Source organism: Grus americana, chromosome 2 (genome assembly GCF_028858705.1).
Source record: "Grus americana isolate bGruAme1 chromosome 2, bGruAme1.mat, whole genome shotgun sequence".
Taxonomy (NCBI): Eukaryota; Metazoa; Chordata; class Aves; order Gruiformes; family Gruidae; genus Grus; species Grus americana.
This window is the reverse complement of record NC_072853.1, coordinates 10,577,580-10,603,834: the sequence shown is the minus strand read 5'-3', so window position 1 is coordinate 10,603,834 and position 26,255 is coordinate 10,577,580. Positions and strand designations below refer to the sequence as shown.

At 42.3% G+C, this 26,255-nt stretch overlaps 2 protein-coding genes across 3 annotated transcripts in view; both read right to left on the bottom strand.

Moving 5' to 3' along the window:
- CYRIB (CYFIP related Rac1 interactor B) overlaps window positions 1–2,083 on the bottom strand; it is a 97,847-nt gene extending 95,764 nt beyond the window's left edge. Inside the window, exon 1 of the mRNA XM_054814964.1 lies at window positions 1,951–2,083. The gene's annotated coding sequence lies outside the window, so the exon portion shown is untranslated. The remainder of the gene's footprint in view (window positions 1–1,950) is intronic.
- Window positions 2,084–7,685: 5,602 nt separating this feature from the next.
- The window catches only part of ASAP1 (ArfGAP with SH3 domain, ankyrin repeat and PH domain 1), a 160,834-nt gene continuing 142,264 nt past the window's right edge, over window positions 7,686–26,255 (bottom strand). For both annotated transcript variants that reach the window (XM_054816367.1, XM_054816369.1), the window contains 6 exons: window positions 24,564–24,725; window positions 21,652–21,718; window positions 19,387–19,445; window positions 16,437–16,939; window positions 12,348–12,470; window positions 7,686–10,368 (listed from right to left, as the gene is read on the bottom strand). In XM_054816367.1, the coding sequence (XP_054672342.1) occupies window positions 10,294–10,368; window positions 12,348–12,470; window positions 16,437–16,939; window positions 19,387–19,445; window positions 21,652–21,718; window positions 24,564–24,725 (989 nt within the window). In that variant the 3' untranslated portion in view covers window positions 7,686–10,293. The remainder of the gene's footprint in view (window positions 10,369–12,347; window positions 12,471–16,436; window positions 16,940–19,386; window positions 19,446–21,651; window positions 21,719–24,563; window positions 24,726–26,255) is intronic.

The following is a 26,255-nucleotide window of genomic DNA, read 5'->3' as shown; positions in this document are numbered from 1 at the left end:
AAATGCACTAACGAGGCCTCTCGGTCTGACCACTGCTCAAAGCGAGCAAGACCAAAGCAGCAGGTAGGAACTGCCGCCTGCAACAGCAGCTTGAGAGCATCCTGCTGCCCACACAGGCACGGGCTCCCGGTCCCTACCAAGCGGAGAATGCAGCAGCAGCCATGCAGCGAAGTGCTGCCTCTCACTAAGGCAAGATGCCCCGAGGAGCTCTGCCGTGCAGGGCTGAGCACCGAAACCAGCCAGAGTATCTGTGCACCCGGGAGGGTCCCGAGGAGCTCATGGAGGTACTCTGAATGCTTCCCTGATCCCCACAGCAGCAGTACTGGCGTCCTTGACGTTAAACAGGCAGCAGCCTGCCACCGGGTTTGGTTTCAGTCAAGCACTGAAACAAAGATGACGTTACACTTCTGACCAAATCCCACCTCTCTTCAAAACACTTCTTGGTTCGGGGTGCAGATGTGGGGTTTGCTTTGTTTGAAAAAAGGGCCTCTCTACTGTTTTAATCACACACCTAACAAAACACCAAATAAACAGTGTATACCCTTCAAGGCTTTCTCAGTCATGTCTATTAAAAATTATTATGAAGAATAAGAATTGTTTTAAATGGCAGAAGGGTAATGCCGCTCTAAACCATACAGCCAGTTAATCTTCATGGTTTAGGGGTTGCTCTGTGCTATTTCCTATTTCACCACTAATCCTCTTGAAATGCTGTGAGAGGGGTAGCTTTCACACAGTCACGATCACAACCACACGGCCATCCCTGCCCAGACGAGGAAGTACCAGATCTCCCAAAGCAGAAGTGCTGGCCTCCTTGTCGGCCAGTCCAGTGCATTTCTGGCTGCTGGGCTGAACTTTTAGATGTTTAGTCAATAGCAGGTGCAAGATTTGCATGAACGATGACGACTGAAAAGTCTCCAGCCTAGCACCTGTCCTGTCCGAGCATCAAGGGATAGTCAAATGCAACACACCCAGCTCAGTGCAAGAAGCTGCCAGCTAACATTGTCACCGCTGCTCCCAGCCCAGGACGGCCATAAGCAGCACCCGTCGCACACAGCACGCAGCACCAAACTGTGGCTTCCTCCTGAAGCCGACCGCCCCAGCTTACTGCTGCTCTGTTTCAACCTGGCAGTTGCTGGAAATCCTGTTGGTTGGCACGAGGGCTGATACCTGGCTCGCTGGATCTGTCACCTCCATCCCCCAGTCCCAGGGCACAGAGGATCTCCTGTGCCCAGCCCTCGCGGACACGAGCAAAGAGGCCCCCGCGCACCCGCGGGCTCGGGCGGCCTCGCAGCCCCCGCACACTGAGGGAAACTGAGGCGGCGGCTCCGGCCTTCAGCCCGACCCGGGCTCCCCCGCCGGCTGCCCTTGCTGCCTGACAGACGGCCTGGCGCTGCGGGCAGGGGGCCGGGAAAGGGCAGGGCTGCCCCGGCCGGCGGCGATCACCCACCGCCGGCCCCGCGGGGCTGCGCCTTCCCGCCCTGGGAGGGGTCCCGCGGGGCGGGGGCGACCCTTTCCCCAGCCCTCCATGCCGCCGGCTCCCCCTCGAGTCCTCCCCAGCTTCCCTCCGCACCCTCCTCCCCTCAGGCTTCTCCCAGCTCCCACCCCAGGCGCCCACCCCTCGACTCCCCTCGGACGATGCCCCGCTTCCCACAGGTGCCCACCCCCCGGCTCTCCTCAGGCTCCTCCCAGCTCCCCTCAGGCGATCCCCGGGCTCCTTTAGGCGACTGCCCCCAGCTCCCCTCAACCGAGGACCCCCGGATCCCCGCAGGTGCCCACCCCCCCGGCTCCCTCAGGCGATCCCCCGCTCCCCTTAGGCTCCCCGCCCGGTTCCCCTTAGCCGCCGAGGCAGGGGTCCGCCCGCCGGCAGCCGCCCCGCTCCCGCTCCCGCCGAGCCGCGCCCCTCCCCTTCCCTCCCCGCTCCGCCCGCGGCGGGGGGCGCGGGCAGCCTACCTGGCGGCGGGGCGGCCCGGGGGCGCAGCCTGGCCTTCCGGGTTGCCGGGCGGCGGCGTCACGGCCACAGGTTGGCTGCCGGCGGCGGGCGCGGTGCCGCATCGCTATAAAAGGAAGCGGCGCGGGGGGAGGGAGAGGCGGCCCCGGCACCTTCGCCGCGCCCGGCCCCGATCACCCGTCCAACCCCCCCCCATCGCCGTGAGGAGCAGCGGCTTCACCCCGGGCAGCCCCCGCGGGGCAGGTGGCACTCGGGTGGGGTGTCCCTGCCCCTCCCGCAGAGAGAGGCTCGTCTGGGCAGGGGTCAGAGCCCTCCGCCTCGGCCCCCGCCCCAGGGTCCGTGGCCACGTCCCAGGGGGCGTGCAGGGACCTCTCGGGAGGAGCCAGCAGTGTCCCGGTGCAAGGGGACCCTTCCTTCGGCCCCGGGGCAGCCCCAGACACACAGGCTCCTCTGGGCAAGCGTGCACAAAGCATGCGACAAACAGAGCTTTGCAGAAAGCGGAAGGTATTGGCGACACGCAGGGAGCACCTTGCAAACTTTAAATGTGCGCACACCAAAAGCAACCATCTCCAACAGCCTTCTGGCTGCAAACTCCGCTGGAGCGCTGCGCAGGCCCGAAGGGCAGGCTGGGGCTGCCAGGGTACACCGGGGAACGGCACCGCAGGTGACAGTCCTGGGGACGGGGCAGTTGGCAACTCCAAACGCAGGCGTTGGTCCCTGCTACCGTCAGAGCCTGGTTATCCGGCCTGGCAGCCGAACCACTTCAGTGGGACGTTGCCTCTATGACTGATCTTCCCAAACTAAATAAAAAACTCATCAAATCTGAATTTTTCCTTCAAACCCGAATAGCTCCTTCAATCTCTGGAGCCATGCTCAGACACCAGAGCAGTTGTGACATCCCTGAGGCACCTTGCTCAGTTTCTCCTCCATCTCATGTCAATGATTGACGGTATCTTGGTCACAGGAGGCATCTTGAGGGCATCCGGATCCCCATCTGCCCAGCAGGAAGGTCTCCCTCCATCAACAGATGCTGTTGTTCTCCTGCACCATCAATCCCTTTCAGGGAGGGACAGGGATTAGGTATGAGTAACACGTCTGAAGGTAATTTCTTTAAATGGCATTTTGCTGCCTGGCTTCACCGTCAGTCGCTGGCAGGGGGCTGCGATGCTTCAGCTCGCTCTGCCACCCCAGCGGCCCCATGCCACGGCACGGGTCTCACTGCGATAGCCACAATGGCTACAAGTCCTGTCTGTAGCCCAAAGCAGATGGCGAGGGGGCAGCGGTGAGGCCAGGGCACTGAGAAGTCACGGAGGTAACGGGACCCCTACGCAGAAGTCCTGCACTTGGTGATGCCTTTTATATTCCACCAGGCAAGCAGGTAAAGCTAGGGACCACGGGCAGAGCAGGTGCTTGAATACAGAGAGGGAGGTGATGACCCTGGGCAGACCCTGGTCTAAATAAACCACATTTTGTATGAAAAACATTTCGGCACACTACTGCCCTGGGCAAGCGAGAGGAACAAAATCCTGCTCCGAACGGTTTTGAATTAGGGTTTTTCCAAGCCCAAATTTAATATTCTCTTTTTCTTCTAAATTTTCTCTGCATCCCAGCAAGGAAAGCCAACAGAAGGAGCTTTTCTGCTGGACCCGGCAGCACCTCACTCAGACAGGCCTGGAGGGAACACAGGTGCCAAGTTAAAGGATGATCCTGAGCAAAATCCATCCCTAAGCAAGGTGAATGTTCCAGACCTGCTCCAAGGGGGTAGTGAGGGTGCCACAACCATGTCTGAGGTGGACCTGGACCCAGCCTGGGGCTGCTGGTGACAGCAGCACCTCCTTGCTTACAGCCAAATGCTCCTGCTCGCTAGATCTTGGGCACAGACCTGCCTGCACATCTGGCACCTTCTGCTCCTTCACAGGGCCCAACTATGACAGCAGCTACTTGCAGCACTGACCAGATGGTCTGACTGGCCCGCTGCCCACCCTCCCCCATTATTGTTTGCTAAGATCTTGCTGCTTCTCCTGGACAAGGGACCTTCACTTCTTCATATCACATAATCTCTGCATTACCTTGAGCTTTGAGGTGAGTATATGGCCCACCTATTGGCAGTGCTCACAGGAGAGCTGCTGTCTCCTTACGATTGATTTTCACATTGACGACAGTGTCATTCATACTCTTTCAAAGGGGTTTAAGTTGTGGTTTGTGTTGCCCCCATCCCCTGCTCTTCTCACACCTCCACCATGTAGCACAGATAGAGCTCAGATTAGTTCTTATACTTTGCAGAAGGCTCAGAAGTCCCCATCTTCCAGCATCACAGTGTAAGTTCACTTCCCATGAAGCTCAGTGCTTCTTGCTCTCCAGCTGTCCAAGCTGCTAAGCTTCCCTTGGAAGTAGGCCAGCAGCTCCGTGCACCCTACAGAGGCAGGTTTAGCGTTTGTTCTCCTGCTTCTTTCTGCAGAGGCTGGCCCAGTTCCTGTAGGGAGGATGGAGACTGAAGAAGATCCTGGATCACAAATCTGCCCTTCATCCCCATGCTTCTATGCACAGAGGTCAGAGCTACTGCAAGGGTCCTGGAGTTGCTCCACAAGGCTTTTTTGCAGCTCCCGGATGGGTTTCCATGCAATAAAAAGTCTCATTTGAAATGAGAGCATGCTGCTCACTGCTCAGCTACCTGGGGCTCTTGCTTTCCTGCCTCGAGTTACTAAAGTAGAGCTACAGCTCTGAATTGAAAATCTACAGTGAATATAGGGAAAGCGAGCACACGTGAGCATGTAGGACTAGAGCCATGCAGTACAGGCAGGTGATTACAGGCAGTAGAATCGTTAAGAGTTTGAAAAAATGTCTGCTTTTGTCTTTGAGGTGTGTTTGAAGCAGCGTGTGGCTACTGCTGTCATTGGGTCACTAAGGAAGTCTGCAGGCTCTGACAGACAACCACCGCGCGCACCCTGCTTAACCAACAAACAGCTGCTGACCTCTCCTGTGCACATTCAGCTAAGAGGCGGTTTGTCTTTCCTCTGTCTGAAGTTTGGGAGCACGTTTCAAGCCTTTTTGGTACTAAAGTTTTTGATTTTTATTTAAACACGAACAACTCCAGCTCAGAGGCATGTTGACGCTTAGTACCGTAGCAGGGATGTGGGAGCAGGGAGATGAAAAACATCACTTTACTAAACTAGGTTTGAGAGCAGTTTCAGAATTAAGCTATTGCATGCTACTCCTAACTCTTGTAAGTTTACAGGCAGCTGTAGTAAGTTCTTCCTGTAGTATTCCCTGGGAAAGAGACTGGGGAAATTAGTTACCCAAAACCCCAAGCCTAATGCTATTGCTGTGAACTGAACAAAGGTAAATGCAATAAAAGAGCCTCTAACGCAGCCATTCGGGAGCAGTCAAGTTTCCAGTGGTCAAGGGCGATTCATCTACACAATGTGACTGAGAGAAACATCAGATTTCTGAATTTCTGGTGGTAACTGAAGCACAAGAAACATCTTCAAGCCTTGGAGAAAAACTCCCATGGGGGAGATGGACCTAGTCTGACACCACCTTTCAGCGAAAAGCAACGAGCACATGGGGACGTTTCTGATCTACAGGAACCAAGACCAAACTGGTGGGAACTGCAGAGTAGCATTATCATTGGATTTAAAGTTCCAGGTAAGCTTAAAGCTCATTTGAAACATTCTTCAGGTGGTACAGCAAACAACTATCAGCTTCTCCTCTGCTCTGACATGGTTAGCAGATGTGACAGCTGTCACAAATTGTTTGTCCCCCGCCCCCGCTATTATAAGAAGAGACCAGAGCAGACATCCGCCTCACTGCAGACAGGAGGATCTGTTCTGTAACGTACAGAGGAACAAGGCAAAGCCTGTGCCACGACACACTATCGTTCTTAGTGTCACTCCAACAGCAGCTGACGAGAACTAGTCAAGACTCACAGGTTTTGTGCGTGCCGCAGCGTGGGGAGGGGTAAGCTTCAGTACAAGCTGACAAACAGCACTTAGTTTATCTCAAGAAGAAACTTGAGCACTCTCTCAGCAGATGACTGAGCTGTAAATCATGTTATGTATAGCCCTAAAAGTATCATTAGGACAACTTGAAATAGTTAGTTTGTATTAGATAAGAAAATTTTTGGCTTGCAGCTATATACATCTTACAGTCCTGTGTGCATTCTGCATCCATCTGAAAAGCCTATGGCTGTTTTGGAAGGGCTAAAGTGTCTCATAAAAGCACCCCCAGCAGCCTTAAACTCAAGACTAATTTATAAGTTGTCTGTAAGCATTTAAGGTCTGAAGCTGAACTTTATTTATGTAGGGACGTTTGCTCCTCTGCCATATTCGGGTTTCTGGGCGTAGGAGGGTTACTGGTGTGGAGTGTGAGTGGCATGAAACCACGTCACAGGGCAGCGTGTGGGGAGAGCAACATTGCTTTTTGTTGATGCTCAGGTGAACTGTCACACAGAACTACAGAGTCTGGGGAGGGGGGAAGCATCTGAAAACAATTCAGCCATATTTATAGGGTTGGAGTGTTTGGGGTTTTGTTGGGGGGGGGGGGGGCAGCTACTCCTGAGTTTCACTGACTGGTGTTTAAGAGTTGCACCATTTTCACCGGCTTTAATTACCAGTCACTCTGTTCAACTATGAGCTTTAAGTTTGCCAGGAAAAAGGTAAGCAGACTGAAACTTTGAACACCAAGGGAGTTCTCTGGGCACGCGTTTGCCTTGGTCTCTTCTGCCCCAAACAGTGTACAAGATATCCACCTCGATGTTGACTTGCAAAAGGAAATCAAGGCTTGTCACTGAAGAACAAGTAATACAAGTAGGGCCAAGAACTGAAGATATTGGAATCAGCAGATCTGAGTGCTGTTATCTGAAATATTGTGGCAAGGCACAAACTGAGCAAGAGCAGAATATTGAACCAGACCACTTCCCCCGCCCCATGTCCATATTTCGCACACCCCTCGCCTCCTATGTTTAGCCTATGTAACTTTAAAAGCACAAAACTAACCGAGCAGAATATTCTGCGAGGAACCCAGGCTGTGCCTGCACTACGATTCAGTGCTGAAGCAGCTATCTTACCACAGCAGTCTCCTGAGCCCTGTGCTGTTGCCGTTACTATTTTTGATACAAACCAGATCTGATAACTCCGCACTCCAAACTTCTCCGCTGGCTAAAGGATGTTCTCATGGCTTTCTAGCAATTTCAAGTGACTTGTTCTTTTTGGAGCAGTTTTGAGAGGTGAGGGTCTTAAATGAAAAGCTTCCAAAGAAGTCAGGGAGGGTGAAAAATAACCGCTGCAAGCTGGTTCAGAGCTGGGATTCTAAGCAGTAACATCACGCCATCCAGGAAAGGTTTGAGAGCTGCTGTCGGGTTTGGTAACACTGCCCAGGGGCAGAGGAAGGCGTGCTGGACTGAGGGCCGTGCCGAGCGGTTCTTCTCAACCCCAAGGGCCAGCCGGAGAAAAGGTGCAGGGCTGGCTTTCCGCAGAACCTACTGAGCCACAGGGACAGCAATCGAAACTCATGGACAAATTAAGTGTTTTGATGCTAACTTTAGTAAGTAAAATTTTCCAGATAAAGGCAAGTGCATCCATATTTAACAGCTGCTAGAGAGATACACATTTAATTGCATTATAGAAGGGGTGCTTTATAGTCAAGAGAGAACATTTCAAGCGTATTAGTTCTATCTGTTTGGAATCCAGACTTTCTCCCTAGAAGGTATTCCAGTTGACAAAAGGGCCTTGTTCAGATATCTGGGATCAACTGAATACATTTATTTAAAAGCAATTTTAAATATTAAAAAAGTAGAAATTAACGCATACAGTACTCAAAAACTGTCACATTAAATACGTGAATAGACATGTGTTCTGATGTTTTACCTTAACATTCAATGAGAAGTCAAGATTTCAACTAGTGGCATGACCAGATCTGATTTCTGTACACGTTGATGTACTATGTAATAAAAAAATAAATAGCAATTGTTGTTCAACAGTAAATAAGATATCATCTGCAGAGCATACTTCCCCCTCTGGGGGCACCTTCCCCTGCCCCTCCCCCCAACCCCTTATCAGCTAATTTTCCATAAAGATTTAGACTTTCCAAATACTATGTCATGTACAAAATTGCAGACAGTGGCTCATTGAGTTCAAATATAATACTGTACTTAAACTCAATCAATATCATACATTTTCAGATTTCTTATGACCCACAATAAGCCAGAATAAACAGAACTATTGTTCCCGAAGGAACTCATTTAATTTTATAAAATGCATATGTATACTATTTTAAAGAGCGTAGAAAAGAATAGACATTTGACTCTACATAATTTTACATGCCTAGGTTTTCTTTATATGATTTGCTTTTATCAGTTTATTTCAAGATCACTTAAAAATACAATTGACCACAAAAGTGAATAGGTTTTGTTCTTTAATGCAACTTAAAACATTGTAGTAATGGATAAAATGGAATGCTAAATAAATGCTAATCCTGAATTCCTTTCCATAAAAAAACAGAATAAATTCTGAAATACTGGAGCTGGTAATACTGAAGGATTAGATGCCAGCAGGCTCGCTCACTCATTGCGTTGTTTTTTTTTTAATAAACTTTTGTTATAAATGATAAAACCATTAACAGTTGATAAATGTTTTGTATTTTTTCCATGTGGGATTTAAACCAATATTTGTTTCTATATTAACCACAAACAGAATTAAATATTCACTGACTACAGTCTTGTAAAACTGAATTAAAAATGAAAGCCCTCAGAAAGCCTGAGATGTGTTTTTATGAAATGAAAATCTTTCCATGCAGCCGAGACAATCTGCTTTGAAATCGCAGTACTAGGTACTGAAGCCAAAATAACGTTTAAAGCAAGTAATACAAAACTACGTATGAAAGTCATGGAACCTGCTACGGACAAACTATGGAAAAAACACAACTGCATTACGTTTCAAAGTTAAAAAATGATGTTGAAAGTGACATAGGAAATGAAAGTTTTCAGTAATACATTTAAGTGTTTTCTGGCAATGCAACTTTGTATCAACTTTCAAGAAACCTCAGGTCCAATGCAGCCTTCCAAAGATTTTCCTAGAAATTAGCTTTATAACAGTATGTCTGTTACTTGGTGCTTTGAATTAAAGACTATTACAGTTACAGTTCAGTGAACTCTACTAAAACCAGCCTGATACTTGTGATCTGAGCTCTGTCATTAACAGCCTGACCAAACGCATGAGAGGTCATCTTAACTTCCACTTTTTAGAGCAATTACAAATAATTTAAATTTATCCTTATATCACCACTTAAGAAATTTTATTTTAGGTAACTAAGTTTTAGCAAGGTTGAAGACAGAGGAAAAAAACCCCCACAAAATCATTTTTCAAAGAGCCAATTTAGCTATAAACAAATACTGTTGCAAGCTCACATTAATCTGAATAGCAATTAAGTTAAAATGTTCTTTTCTTCAAATGTAGCTATATGACTACAGTACTACTTTTGTACAAAGGCAGGTTTCAAGTAAGCATCTAAATGCATGCATAATGTCAACAGTTAACATTTTCTAGAAGTCCTTGGTTACTAAGAATTCAGTGAAAGAAACCAGCAAATTTCACATATATCTACTAAAGAACAATATGACTAATTTTCATTAAAATAAGTTTTCGAATGAAATAAATTTGTAACTTTTTATAGTGAGGTAATGTCACAGGGGAACTGCAATCACAGTTTGGCATAGGTCCACATAATATAAACATGAAATGCCGTATGCACACCATAAAACATTACTGTTATCTGTAAAGTCAGTGAATATTTGTCTTCATAATTACACTTAACTGAGCACTATATTAAATAAATACCGAAGTGGGTTTCATAGCTGTAAACTGCATACACTTAAAAACTGCAGACTGATTTTTAAATTGTCCAAAACCATTCACTCATTCTAACTTTCTGCTAATTGTATATTGAGAATACCGAGTTATGAGGAACAGTCATTTCTGTACAGTTACATGGTTGACGGAGACCACCTATGTTTGGAAAGCTGGCAGTTCGTACGTATGTTGAACAGCATAGACAGAGGTGTAAGTGCTAGATGCCGAGGATGGCTTCAACGAACCCAATAAGGCGTGCCAGGTTCCAAGGCTACCATAATACTGGCAAAGGCAGAATAACACGGTATATTTACAATACATAGAATTCAACCTCATGAGGTGAAAACTTAAATGAATTCTTAATTTGTAACAGCAGCTATATATACAATTGTGCACAGGATTACAGGGAGGCAGCAGCGTTCGCTTTTGCTAAAAAGCCCGTCTTGCATGAAGAATGTGCAATGCTCAAGTTTAGGATTTTTTTTTGTTTGTTTGTTTTTACTAGTCCGACAGAATGTGCACAAAGGACACTGGAAAGACCCCTTTCCTCTCTGGCTGTCCTTCGATGTGGCCAATCTGCAACACAGAAGAAAAACGTACATATATATATACACACACACACGTATACGCGCGTGTGTACACATAGCATTCATAGACTGCATGTACTTCATTCAAAAGCGGCAGAACTGCACGGAATCTACAGAGCCTTTGCAAGTTCTTGAACAGTTTAAAGCAGACCTTAGTCTGAATTTGCATAATGCAACAAAATAAAACTATATAAACATATTATAAATAAGACAAATGAAGCCAACTAAATCTAAAGAGAACAAAACAACTACAACTGAATATGGAAACCTAGAAGGGCTTACAGCAACCACTGAATTTCAAGAACCTCAGCAAAACAGTAGCCTTGTTTTCTTTTGTCTGACCTACCTTGTTACCGCAGGTTAGTCTGTGTCTTTCAAATCCATTCACCTTGGTTAACTGAATAAATCCTAAACCTTGCACTTGAGGGAAACGTCTGCTGCAGTTGTAAAGTTACTTATGATAATCTGCATGCTTCGCTTGCTTAAAGTGATAAAGCTATTTTCTCATTGAATTAGTATGATTCCTAATGATTTATGTGCATACTAGCGTTTATAACAAATCACAGCATTCCCTGATTAAGTATTCTTCATGTACAATTTCTTACACATTTTGCATAATAATCAGTTATAAAGAAATAGCCAAGCAACTTCTTAAAAAGGCATCTTCTATATGAACTTTACATGTTCAAAATACATAATTATAAACAACTATCAAACTAATAGCACTGGAGTAGCAGCCTTGACTGACCACATAACCCTCCTCTTCTCCTCCTACAGGGCTGCTCACTACTTTCAGAATAATAGTGTACCTCCTTCCTCTTCCACACGCTAACAAAATGGCAAGGGGAAACATGCAGGGCTGGCCATTTCCTCTTGTAGAGCCAAATTTTTGAAGCATATGAGTCAACAGCCCTCGTTTCCCTTCTCAGAAACACTCAGACTGGAGCACTTCATGGAACTTGTCAGGCATGTTCCCAGGGATCTTAAAAAGCCACTTCGCAAAACAGATTCAGCAGTTAATGCATCTGTAATCAGGGACTGGATGATATGGGTAATACATCAGCTTTTCACGGGGCATTGCTCTCTCAATACCATCTTTTCAGTTGAAAGTCCTCTCACTCATCATTTAAGTGTGGAAGAGCCGCGTAGCTAGAACCAAATCGGCAGAGGTTGCACTGCACTTAGGTTAGGAAATCATAGGCAGCATTGCGATAAGAACTTGTTTTAATCAAAGTGAAAGCTGTCTCATTTTCCCCAGTAACAATTCTTAGGTAGGGAAGCACGATGTAGCAGGGCTTTGGAGGCAAGAAGCAGGGTGTCAAGGGAGGGTTGGAGACTTCAAGTGGGGTTGAGAAAAACCGCATGTTAGCACTCAAGAACCAAAGAACAGCATGCAGTCCAGAGCAGGGGGGGAGTATGATACAAACCAATGGTGCAGGAGGGAAGAAGGGCAAGAAAATGTTAACTACCTCTCATTTTAGGAGGAAAACCAGCAGCTTACAACGCTAATTACAAATAGTTTTTCAGAGTTCCAGCAACCCCATAGGTAGAATTTAACATGCCTGGTGAAATAAAGATAATTACCTATCTCATGTATCATGAAGAGTGTGAGCATGCTATATGGAGTAAAAATCACCACCTCTTCATTTAATGAAAGGCTAGTGTGCGTTACTGTGACGTACGTAAATACGTGTTGTTACGAGCCAGCAATAAAGCCAAACCTAGTCAAGATGGTTCTAGCAGACTCCCAGGAAGAGACAGACCCTACCAGAGAAAGAAGGTCTTTTCTAATATGAGTTTAAGGGCTGGGTGTTAGCTCAGGCAAAAACCTCCCAAAAATCAACAAAATAAAAACCAAAATCATCTACAAACCAAAACAATAACAAAGCCCCCAAATTTGGAAAAAGAGGCTTTCCTTTAAAAGTCATAAGGAAGTTATGTGGAACTATAAAAGGAAAAGATACATACCCACCACTCTTGGTCCTCTTCACCAGTTACAATAATTACTTCTCCTTCAACGAATGTGAGCTCATCATCATTATCTGCCTGACAGTCATAAATGGTCTTCACTCGCCTAACTTTGTTTTTCCCCTAAAAACAGAATGACGTTTTAGATGAAGGACATAAAGAACAGCAAAAACATATATATTTTATTTTACAAGGTGAAGACTACCAAATTGCTTTCCCTGCAATTGGGGACATAAAAATAAAAAACCCCTCTGCTTCAACAAGGATATTTAAAAAAAAAAATTATATAAAAAAATTACCTACACAGGTGGAGGTTGTCTTTTTCTTATGATCTAGAACTCCCAAAAGACTTCAATGTGTAGTGCACAGCTTAAGTAACCTACGCTTCCTCCAGTATAGAAAGTTTAAATAATGTCTTTACATTGTTCCAGTCCACGAACACCCTCTTTGTCTAATACTTCATTAAAAAAAACCAAACCCTGAACAGAAAATGAAATCCAATCTCCTCTGAATGTTACAAGCGATGTAAGGACTGAGGAAAATGCTGCATTGAAATCCCAGTATGCCTTGCAGTTTTGGTTTTGGATCTGGTGCAAAAATACAGTATCCTTTGATTTGAGATCTGCTTATAGGACTAGAAGTTATTTTTGAATGATTTTTCATCCAGAATGTTAGCGATTTCTTACTAAACGAATCTTAATTTCAGCCGGCAGTACTATTTTGTGATGATAATCCACAATAGATATTCTCACAGCTCTACCATTCTGAGTCTAAGTATTTTCTAGGTCATATTTTGCTGCATACTGGTAATTCATGAGAAAAAGCTCGAGCCATAGACTCCTCCCCAAACATATGTTTCTCACGACAGGGAAAATGCTTTAAGTTATTTCCAAATAGAGTAAGGAAGCAATATTCACAGCATAACACTCCTGCTACTTTGTATTCCTGTATTTTCATGCCCACACTTCTTCAAAAACTACCGTTCCTTCCTCAAACAGAAGCAGTCAGAAAACAAGAATGCAAAAAGCCAAGAAGAATGCAAGAAAATGAGAGCAGAAGGGCTACGAAGGAAAAGTCAGCAGGTTTAGAGGAATTTGAGCCAAAAGTAACTTCACAGAGGAAATTTCCTAGGGAGCCTTCTCTTTGCTATTACCCACCCACCTAAAATACCTCTGTGTTTTGGCAAAAAAATTTCCCTGTAGATCAACAGAAGAACAGACACAAAGAGCACTCATACTAAACTCAAGGCACAGAAAAATAACAATTATAGAGGGATCTAAAGGACAAAGCAGGTTAACAGAACAATGTAAGACTAAAAAACCTCATACTCAAGACAAATGAACAGAAAGACCTGAAGTGAAGTTCATATGAGATCAAAGGGGTTTTACAGCAAGGGTTTGCTGTAGCAAGAAGGTACTTCAAAAAACGCTCTCTTTTTTTTTAAACAAATTCATGTAATTTGAACAAAAATCTCAACTATCAGAAGGGACTGGAATTCAATATTAATGGGTATTTGGGGCCAGTCCCAGCTTTCGACTCCAGAGAACATTTACGAAGTAAGAGCGCTTCCAATCAATCCTCCGGTGATGAAGGGAAGCAACTACTTCTGCCAGGTAAAAATTGTCTTATTCAATAAAGTGATGAAAGGAATTTAAATTTCTCTAAACTTGGAGAACTGCATGCAACTCAGCTTATAAGAACAAATGAAAAATGATGGCAATTGTTCCCAGTTCCTTCTGATTAGTACCACAGATCATATTTTAATATTCTATTCCTGTCACTTAGGAGAGCGGTACGAAGCAGAATTAAAGCCCGAGGTGTATTTAATCTTGGGAAGGTTTAAAAAAGGATGGATCTGGAGAGAGTATATGTTTTCCAGAACACAGTTTGGGGCACTGGTGTGTAAAAAAACAGAAGCAATTCCAGCACATGCAATTTGCAACTATAAAACCAATACCACCCGCCCAAAACTCCTTGTATCCAATATTAGAACTTATTAAGAAGAGACTTTTAGGCTTAAGACTGAATAATAATCAGTCATTAATAATCCCTCCATGCTCTTATTTACATTCAAAATTTTTTTGTTTAAAAAGAAGTATTTTTTCTGCTTTATAGCAAACACACACAAAAGAGCACTCAAGTGCTCAGTGTGATTTTAGAAGCACTCAGAGCAAGTTTCCTTCTCTAAAAATATCCTTTCAAGTCCTTATATATTAACAGCATTGGTATTTTTTACCTCATAATTCTGAACAATTGATTTTTTAAAAACTTCCAATAAAAACATCTGTGCTCATCTATTTAGTGGCTGAATAGTCAGACCCAAAAGGAAAGTACCCACAAGTACCAGTGGCTGCTGTCACAGGTCTTACTGCTGCGCTGTGACCTAGCATTTCACCAGTTTGTGCAGAGAGGAGACAGCTAGAGGATGAAAATGGAGGCAGGATACATTTAAAAGGAATTCTTGCACATTATTACTTGAGCAAAGGTACCTGCAGTGAATGAGACACGTGTGCATGCAATGATGTGTAAACTGGAAAGTATCACAGATACATCATAATTCTGATCACTGCAAAACAGTGGAACTATTTAAGTTATTGCACAGGTGAAAATAGTTGAACTTGGAGAACACCCATTTTTTTCTCAGAGGAGTTCTGTATAAAGTAGGGTGAGAGTTAAAAAAACCAAGACAAACCCCAAACCAAACAACTACTCCACTGTTTGCTTTCTTTCCTTCCTTAATAAAGTGACAAATAGCTGACAATGTCCAGTATCATTTGCCTGCTTATATTTAAAAGTACTTAAGTAAACAAATCAGTTGCAGACACTTTTTGATCAGATCCTTGTCCTATTTTATTTAATCTCCAGAACACTCAGGAAGCCTGAGCAACAACCCTGTTGTTCTCAGCTCAGACCAGTCCATGACAGAAGCCAAGCAGAGTGATGGCTCCAGAGTGTTCTTCCTCAGAGAAGCACAGGAAGGGAGAAACTCACCCTCTGCTTTCACTACACGAACGGAAGCCTTATTTCCTTTCGCACAAGTGCTTTGCATAGCCAATTTAACAAGCAAACCTATCTCCTTTTTGATGTATTCTTAATGATGAAAATCTTAAGAGAGCTCTGGAGTTTCATAAAATGATTTCAATATACATATGCATGAAGAACCCTCTGTTGGACAGAAATTGCACTGGTTAGCAAGATGAGCAGCAAGATGAATTTGGGGGCTGAACAAGGAGAGCTGGAACTGAGTTATAGTTTCAGCTCTGCTACTACACAGCATCCAGCAATGCCAGTTTTGCCACTTCAGCAATATATCTGAAACTTTGTTAACCATTTACGTACACCAACCTTAAATACTCACGACAGGAACATTTACTAGTTTGTCACAGTTGACTTGTACTTTAAATTTTTTATCTACTGACAGTAAGTGCTAACATTCTTTTCTTAAAGCTTACAAAAATCAAATATGTAAATATTCTAGTATTCTAAGGCATACAATGCAGTGAGCAAAGACAGCATAGAAAACAGCTGATCAGTTGGATGGCTCAATTTTAAATTGGATATTAGGAAAAATTTCTTCACCAAAAGGGTTGTCAAGCACTGGAAGAGGCTGCCCAGGGAAGTGGTTGAGTCACCATCCCTGGAGGTATTTAAAAGATGTGTAGATGTGGTGCTTAGGGACATGGTTTAGTGGTGGCCTTGGCAGTGTTACATTAACGGTTGGACTTGATGATCTTAAAGGACTCTTCCAATCAAAACAATTCTATGAATTCAGAAGTATGACTGGCACAGCTAAAAATGCCCAAGTTCCCTAATAAATCTAAATACACTGTCAAGCTCCCAAGATTATTGCTTTATGTTACTATGAAGTATTTGTTTCAGCATGCAAGAGGCCTTGTAAACCCCCAGCATTTGCTGAAGTTCCTTGGGAGTACAAAAAGAGCACCTCACCCCATCCTACCCATAACGTTATGTTGCTTTGTGTGGACAGCTCAAGGGTGGGTTTGTTTTGGGTTTTTTTTTAGCACAGACAGTCCTACAGTAAATTCATAGCCTTCCATGATACTTTCAACGAATTGCAATAGTACCTACCATATTTATTTTCCTGGGAAGTGGCACAGGGGTTTCTGGCAGGGTATGAGTTATGTCATTAGACTCTTCAGATGCTTGCCTTTGGACGGTGTCTCTAGATTGAACATTTGGAGAAAGATCCAAGGAGTGAGATTTTTGATTTGCCTCTGAGGGCTGAGGCTTCGGTGATGCTTCTCCACCTTGAGTTTTAGCCAACAGCTCTCCTAGCTGAGGTTTTGGAGGAAGGTCCTTCATTTGCGGCTTTGGAGGTAAGTCTCCAAGTTGTGGTTTTGGTGGCAAGTCTCCTAGCTGAGGCTTTGGGGGTAGTTCTCCTGGCTTTGGGGGTAAATCTCCCACTTGAGGTTTCTGAGTTAATTCCAGAGGCAGAGGCTTTGGGGGCAAGTCTCCAGGTTGTGGTTTCTGTGGTATATCGATGGACAGTGAGGGCTTCTGAAAGATTTCCGTGTGCTGATGGGATTTATCTATTGAAAGGTGATGACTGGTTTCTATTTTTCTTAGTGCCACTAAAACAGAAAAGCATAACAATGGTTTTTCACAATCTCATTTTAATATGAAATAACTTAGGCACATATCAGAACTGTAGTTGTGTAAATGACCACATGGTTAGATATTAGGAAGAAACTCTTCACCATGACGGTGGTGAGGCACTGGAACAGGTTGCCCAGAGAAGCTGTGGATGCCCCCTCCCTGGAAGTGTTCAAGACCAGGCTGGATGGGGCTTTGGGCAACCTGGTCTAGTGGAGGGTGTCCCTGCCCATGGCAGGGGGGTTGGAACTAGATGATCTTTGAGGTCCCTTCCAACCCAAACCTTTCTGTGATTCTATGTTCACTGTGCTCCAGTAACTGTCCATGTGCCCTCCTAGTCTATGACAAATGCAAGATAATACTACTTTACATAACCCTTTTCCACTGAGGTCTTATTTTATTGCTCCTCCTGGAGGCCAGGAGAGCTTAATCCAACAGCCACTAGGTGTCAATTTATAGATTAACTACTTAAAATGAAATAAACCTAAACCAAAAAAATAGTAAATATAAGAAAAGACGTATTTTGCAAAACAACCTATCAACCCACTGACATGATTGCAATGTAAATTCTCTTTAATGACAATTATTCATATACACAGTTGAACTCCATACAAACCCCCCCTCCCCCAAGTCTCAGGAATAGTACCTGTAAAATTGCAAAAAAGAGCAAGTGGGCATGTACGTCTATACAGTGAATGTCTATAATACAGTTTGTTCTATACAAGCTAAAACTAATAAAAATGAGTTATTGTAAATATGTACAATTTAGTAAAGATGAGAAGTTTTAAAATATGTATTTTGAAGATTTTATGGAAGGAAATTGAAAATATCTTTTCAAATAATTTTTTTCTCATTGTCATGTATTGATTCTACTGCTAAGTTCTCTAAGAAAACTTGACTGAAATCTACTTTAAAAACAAAACCGTAACAACACAACAAAAAACTCAAACCCTTAAACCAAACAACTCTAAATTAACACAGATTAAGTGGGACAGGAGAGAAAAAAAGTTATCACCCTTGATGAAAGCAACATATGTTGACTAGAAGGCATAATTTCCTATTGTGTTCAGCATTGCTTTAGCATCATACTCTACCAGCCAAAAAGGTGGCCTGACGTTTTACTATGAAAGCAAGAACGCTCACTTTGGATATCACCTACTGCAATAATACTTCCATGCTATATTTATGGTTATTCATACCCAAAAAAAAAAAAAAAGAAAACTTTGCATAATTTCCATGAAAGAAATTGTATGGCTACTATCAGATGTCTCATTTTAAAAACTGTCAGTGTTGATACTTGTATATGGCTTTGTCTCCTAGACTTATCTCGTAGTACATGTGCAATCACCCACATCAGTTTGAGGCTTAAGTAAAGGATATCAAAACACTGATACTTGTCCTTATCAAAGTGCTTTGATTGAGCCCATCTTAAATTTTCACCTATATCATTTTAAATCAACAAAGTGTTAACTTCCTTTGCAGTGGTACCCTATCGCATCATTGGTGTTTCTCTCAAAAGATGACATGATGTCATAACAACTGTAATGTTGCATTTTCTGTTAAAATTATTTGCACTCTCTATTTCAGTCACCTAGCTTCAGAAATTTGGACAGGCATCATTTCCTGATCTTCAGGCTCTATAGTGATCACCCACTCATACAGACGCAAAGTATTTTTGATGGATTCTGTACCAGACAGAGCTACGAGGTAGGTCTACTGTCAACTTTATAGTCAACTGCTGCAAGAACTCAAAAAACCAAATAAAACCTGCCATATGAGTTTGAAGAGAGTCTAGAAGAAACATTTCTAAAAAGAAAGGGCCATAAGATGTTCACTGGGATGATGGTCTCAGCAAGCTTGCCACCAATATATAAGCGAGCATGTAGTAGTACCTGATTCTTTTCAAACTATTTATAAGGACAGCAACCCTGACTGCCAAAACGTAGCAATGGACACAACTTCCTTCAAGCGTATCAAAAAACTGGAGTTATGGATATTAGAAAGAAAAGAGAGTTTACCAACAACAGTGATCAAAGAAATGGGAGCCCAGAAAGGTTTGTCCATGGAGATACTCAACGTGACCAGACACGGCCTTGAGAAACCTGCTCTCATATCAAAAAGTTAGTCCTGCTCTGAGTGGGGAACTGGATGAGTTGACCTCCTCAGGTCTCTTCCAGCTTCAATTAGTTTGATTTTCTTCTTCCTTTCCTCCTTATGTTCCACAGGTCTAACTTTTTTTTTTTTTAGTTTAATAAAAACCTTCTTGATCTTCCAAAATCCTTTCAGCTTTGTTAAAGTTTCATGGTTAGTGGCATTTTAGAAATAAAACTTTAGCTGAAAAGATCCATATATTTAAAACAAGTATCTACTTTCACACACATTTAAAAGATATAATTTTGAGAATACTCGCAAAGAGAACTCTTACCTTTTTGAGGTAGTTTGGGAAGAACTCTAGGGCCAAGTGCAGTCTTTGCAGTCCCAGTGCTAAATCAACAGATGTGAATTTTTAGTGCTTATAAATGTTATAAAACATACTTTTTCTTTCCCCTTTTCCCCCTCTACACATCCACAATCAAACAAAACAAAAAAAACAACAAAACAAAAACCCAGCCACATTTGTTTTGTTTCTCTTGTATAACCATCTTGTCTGTGGATCAATCCCAAAACTCCAAGCACTGTCAAGAGTGAACTGCTTTTTTCAGAGAGAGAGACCTACAAACCTCACACAGCTTTAATGCTACAGGGCAGATTTATTATACAAACCATGGTATGTGCAAAAATGTACTCTGAAAATAGGTGAGGCTGAAAGACCAGCTTAGTGGGCAGATCCTGAACTTTAAAGAAAATTTGGTCTTTAAAATAATTACACTGAAGAATTCAAAGCATCATCTGTCCTTTATGTCAGTGGTCTGAAGTTTTCCAGGACTGAGCCTACGCCTTGTAGCAACTGCACGAGGATAAAGTTGTACTGCACACAAACTGCGGCTGCATTAGGAGACAAAAATCTCTGCTACTCCAAGGAAATACTGATGATTGTGGAAAAACAACATGCTTTACTCTGTCAACCTGTTACAGCTGTGTTAGCTGCTCCTAGTGGTAAGCTACAATACAAGCAGGACAGCTGCGAGTAATTTAATTACAGCATAAAAATCTGAGATAGTTGCATATTGCCAAAACTTTCCATCTATGCTTTCTGTTTTAGACAATTTTTTTCAGAATTAACACCAGGCTGGCTCAAATTTGCAAACATGGCATGTGAGGGCAAAACATATTACAAGTTTCAACAAAAAACCCACCAAATTCCTTCGACCAAAACCATATCCGAGTCACTTTTATAGAAAAGGACTGTGGTAGAAAAGAAGAAAGCCAATTGATTTAAGGCATAAAAAAAAAAAAAATCATTATAATCTCAAAATAATTACTCAAAAAACAAGGAAAAAGAAAAACAAGTGAGGAAGTTGCCAGAGTATGTTCAACAGAGCACAGCCTCTGCATCAGCTGCCTGGATTCTAGTATTATTTGTCTCTGAAGCTAATGTTTCAAAATGAGTATGATAAACACTTTTATCTTAATTTCATAGCCTTTTTTAAATAGTCAAAATATATCATGACATAAAACTGAAAGAACAGCCAAGCTCAATCTCGATTCAACAGATAATTACCTCGGCCTTTACCTAATGCCAGCAAGCACAAGTACCACACTTGCACCCTTGTCTAACAAGTACCAAGTATGGCACCGGCTCTTTGCATTGCAGAACGTCACCACTTTCCCCCTGAATACCCAGTGCCACCTGGATGGATTCAGCAAACACTGCAAGTCAGCTGTGCTACCAACAACACGTCCGCTGCCTGTCCTGGCAAGGAGGAGCACAGACTGAGGATGTCCGGAAACCCTACCTACACATCTACTACTACTGCGATTTGTCTGATGTCACATGTCCATCTCCAGTCATGGCCTGATCACGCACACTTGCGGTCGTGCAAGGTCTCCATTGCGCTGCCTGAGGCACATGTTTATTAGAACTACCATGCTTTGAACCTCAGGACCTTGGAATCACGACACAGATAAAGGAGTAACAAACACTAAGTGACAGGAATTTATGGCTATCCTTACTACTCCAGGTATTGAGAAAGACACTTGTAATGTACGGACCTGATGAACTACGAGCTAAAACCAGTTTGTGTTACTACAGGCTGCGTGTCAGCACGTAAGCTCGACAGACTGGAAAACAGTTAAGCTGGAAGATAGAGATGAATCCTCTCTCCTATAGAGCTGTCTTCGATGCCAGTCTGTACCCAGGGTGACACCTCTGCAGCTACAGGCATAAGACCTCACGCTGAAGCAGATAAAATGAAATGAGACATGAAAATAAAACTTTTGTCCTGCCAGACTTCAGCCAGAGGCAACATTCCCCAGCTCAGAGCGCATTGTCTACGAGTGGTAGATGGATTCTGGTACAAGTCGTGCTGTCCATCCCGCTCAAAGGATGAATTGTGTATGGACAGCTAGGAACAAAGCGTAGGAGGCTCAATGAAGCCAAAGTATTTGTATGGTAGTAAGACATGCAGAAAACTAATGAAGAAACATAGCTAGGATTTTACTTCATATGAAAGGCAATTATCTTTCTATTTTGCAAATTAATTATATTTAGATAAATTTTCATCTTTGCCTTCATATACACATATTTTACCTTGACTGCTGAGACATCCCCTCAAACTTGTTTGCAGCCTTAGTTGAAGGTGGGCCCAAATCATTACCTGAGGTAAAAAAAACACAATTAAAAAACCCCAGATCATTAGAGTAACTGAAATATAACGAGCAGAGGGTGCAACTTAAAGTGAAGTACACATTCTTCTAAGTATCCTCCATATAAGATGTCTAAAGCTTTTAAAGATCATTCATTATTAATAATTTTGTAACTGAAAAAGCAGCATAATAATCCAACTTGACCTTTCATATAACACATTTTAAAACAACTCGCTGGTATCTCACATCTGCTGGCAAGGAAAGATTGAATGACACTGCTGCGTTACTGCTGTAGGGCATTTGTTTTGAATATAGTGTTTCAATTTTCTCTGAATAGAAGGAGATACTGCAGGCCAGTATCAAATAAATTTATCGCAGATGTTTACATTTTGCATTACAAGGCATGTGTTTTTAAAACCACCATGAATTTTATTGTATTCACAAAACATCACATTTCTAAGGATTGCTATTTTATCCTACACAAAGAACAGCCTTTGCTGATTTAATGACTAAGTCAATATGTTACCACAACTCACATGTTAACTGTTGGTAAAGAAAAGATCCCAGGTATACTCAGTTCTGTCAAGAGGCAGCAAAACCCAAACCCAAACCTTCTGATCTCCTTCAGCAGAAGGCTTCTCTCTCATTAACCAACACCATTCCCAAGGTACAATTATACTACTTTGTTTTAGTGCCTTTATCACTCCCCCTTCCCTCTTCTATTACAGCATGTCTAAACAACCTTAGAAACAACTTCAACAACCATTAGTAAATTTTGTCACTGAAACAGATGTAAAGTGACATTTAATGATTCAAGAACACAAAAATACTTCCCTTGCAGAAGAATGACATATCTGCCTAGATACCATTCTTAGTGCATTGAAGTCTAAATGAAACAGCAGAAAAGGCTCATGCTGAGCCTTGCTAAAAATATGTTTATATTTAAAAGTAAAAGACAGCAAATCCTTCACATGTAGATCCTATGGATAAAGTAAGGACAAATATCTCATGGTTGCTATGGAAATCCAAAATAATCTAAATGACATTTTTAGAACATCTTTGAATAGTAATTTAATTCGCTTAGACATAAGCTAAGGATTGCTCTACTCGAAAACTTCCATTAATGCACAGATTAGAAAACAAATGCTGAAATTCAACATAACACGAAATTCAACGTAACAAGAAAAACAACACAGAAAAAAGCTTCTGAAAGGCAAAGCAGCGAACATCTGACAATAATATTCTTAAGCCAAAACCACAAAGGCAGATAGGAGAAACTCCCTCTTTTATAAACACAAAACTTAATACTTGCTTAAAATCCAAATGGACTTTGAAACAAGTTTCTGTACAGATCTCAACTAGGACAAAGGGGAGAAAAGGCCCCTCTTCCAACTACTGAAATTGAGTCTCCATTGTAGAGCAGAAAAGAGAATAAGCAACGTTCTTCTCTGGCCCTGCTTTGCAAAGGTATTCTACTGCTCTAAGGGTCTCCATCCTCAACTCCATACCTGCACCTTTCCCGTAACTTCCTCTTCCTTCACCTGCTGTCTAGTAGTTCTACAGAAAAGGTGGCACTAGCTTAGCAGCTGTTCCTACCACACTTTTCATCCTTCTAGTGTCACATTACTTTTAGATGCTGTTTTGGACTTAAAGATTTAGGCTTTTTTAAATTTTTAAAGTCCAAGCTCTTCAAAATGTCTTTACTATCTCTGAAATAGTACAGGGCTGTTAGACTCCAGAACATGGGAGACAATTTTTTCATATCCCAGACATCTAAAAATTAGAGAATGGAAGAGATTGGTATTATTTGTATTCCTTGAGAAAAGGACTTTGCTTTTCATTGGATTCTGTACTACTTCTCATATTAAATCACATATTCTACATGAGTACGCCACGATTTACCACATTTAACTCAATTTGCTGTAAAAAAAAAAATAAATGGTGCTTTTAAGCTTGTAATTTTTTTTAGGTTGGAAATTTTGTGTTTATATTAGGACAGAGAGAAGATACTCCTAAGATATGAGTAGTGTATGGATGACCACCCTATGTAAGCATTGGATTCCAGCTCAAAAGTTTACAGATCTATGGAAAACCTGCCATCAAGACTAAAATTATAGAATTACATAGGTTTAAGGTTTATAGCTACAGGGAGAAGCTGACTGCATAGAGCAAAGTTTATTGAAAAGAGGAACAATTTGAGTAGTCTGAAAAAAAGTTTTTAAAAAGCTTCTGTCAGAAAGGTATCCTGTTAAAAAAAAAAAGTGCTGTTTCTGTATAACAGAAGGATGTTATACGGGTAGAAGGATGCAAACTTCCCAGTCTTTGCATACGTACAGACAACGGCACAAAACCCGAAAACATATTCAGACAACACATCCCCACCAGTTCGGTGCAAACAGTTTATGGGGCAGAACTGGCAGAGAGCCCAAGGAAACAAGCTCTTCTGGCAATCAGGAGAACCGCGCAGATTCACTGATGTCTATCTGCCCCAAATCAAGGTCCATCTAGATTAACGAGCTGGTCAGAACAGCAGCAGGGGTGAGGAAGCAGATGCAGCAGATGGGGGGGCTGGGGTGAGGCAGCATGGGCAGCAAGGGCAGAGAGAGGGAGGCAGCAGAGGAGATTGAATCGGGCCCCCGGGGAGCGTGGAATATTTTCAGTTTTCTCAAGTGAGACTCAGATACAGAAGCCTGGAAGCTAGAGTGACAGAAGACAGAACTGTTGATTTATCTGAGCTGACGTTACATCAAGCTGCAATCATTGGAAAGCAAGCACCAGGTAAAAGAAACCAAAGATCATATATCATCCATCATAAAGGTTTTCCCCTGCCCTTTTGTTTTGCATTTCAAAACTCACCCCAAGGAATTGGGCCCTTATTCTGGGGTCCATGAGGTAGTGGGCTTGGTGGGTCAGAGAGGGTTCTTTTGTGTCCTGGGGGTGGGGGAGGTGGTCTCTTCTTGGAAAGAGTGGAGCTGCCACTAGAGGTTTGAGTGCTTAGAGGGAGGGTTGAAGGTGGGCCTGCAAAATAACAAACAACCTTCTTACAAATACATGGGCATAAACGTCAAAGCAGCACTGAAAAATTCACAGTCAGACCCACAGCAAAGTGCAGCGAAAGACTAAAATAAAAAGACAAGCCATGCCAAAACACTGTTTAGATTAAACGACACATTCACCACGTTTTTAACCATCTTAGCTGTGGGAATATAAGCAACTTGACAATAGAACGACACGTGTACTTATGTTTAAAAAAATACAGGATTAATCACTCCAGGATTTCTAATTTTAGGCATTGTTTAAAAAGAAAAAAAGCATGAAATGTTAAAATTAAGTAATATTTAGTGTTAGGTAAAATTACTATTAATTTATAGCAGAATGAAATATCTTTCTAGATGTTCTATTATGTGGGGATTTTTTCCCCTCCAAAACATCCCATACAAATGTTGTTAATAAACTTGGGAATGGGGGGGAATAGAAATCTATCTGCATATTTTCTTGCATTTTGAAAATAGGTTTATAGGCTTAATAATTTTTCTGTAGTTACTTTCCCTTTTTTCCTGTGGCTTAAATCCATCAGAATATGCATTTTTAGAGCAATGCAAATTGTTTTATGCAATATGTATAAAATAAACATCAGAAAAGCCCTTTCTGAGGCTGAGATCAGATATTTAACGGTAGCATCGCTTGCAAGAGCTTATACAGTCACCCCTACCCTTAAACCCTTTATTTACCCCCTGCATCAATGTTGACACAATTCAACACAACGCACATTTTACAGGAACAGATACAGATTAAAAGACAAAAAAAATCCAGAAGGAAGACAAGAGTTTTCCCTAATCAGCTTCACCATTCACCTTCAAAAACATCTTCAGTAAGCAGCTCAGGGAAGCCGCAGCACGGGGCACAAACATGCAGTGAGGGGACAACTGCTCACATCAGCTGCCATTGCCACCAAAAGAAATTACTTGTTACACTTAGCTAAATTAGTTCCACAGTAGGTTAGAATAGCTCTAAGGGGTTTTTGTTTTGGTTTGGTTTAAATCTAACCAACAAATAACACTTCACTGCAGTCACATGCAAACTTATTGCAAGATCGTAAGAGAGCTTTACCATCACGGACTCTCGATAAATGCAGAAAATTGACATGAAATTTTAAAAGCAAAGTATACTTATACCTGAAATTTCAAGTCTGTTGTCACATATTTTGTAGCACTACAGAACCTACTTGTCTATTTTTGAAAACCTAACTCATTTGAACAGTATTTGAGACAAAAATCTTCATTTTGTTAATCAGCATATACCATAACCTGCATACAGAACCAGAGCTGCCTCTTTAAAACTATTATTACCAGTCTTTATAGGTAGACTGAAAACTACCAAAGTCTGCATTCCTCCCCAAATTGCTATATACCATAAAAGCATTAAAATCAGTGAAGGATAATCTTTGCTAAAATTCCTTAGGTGAAATATAAACATTGAAAATAGTAACTTCAATTATCCTATAAGCATGTTTGCCAGGTATTTTTAGCAGGTGACCTCCCTTTTTCT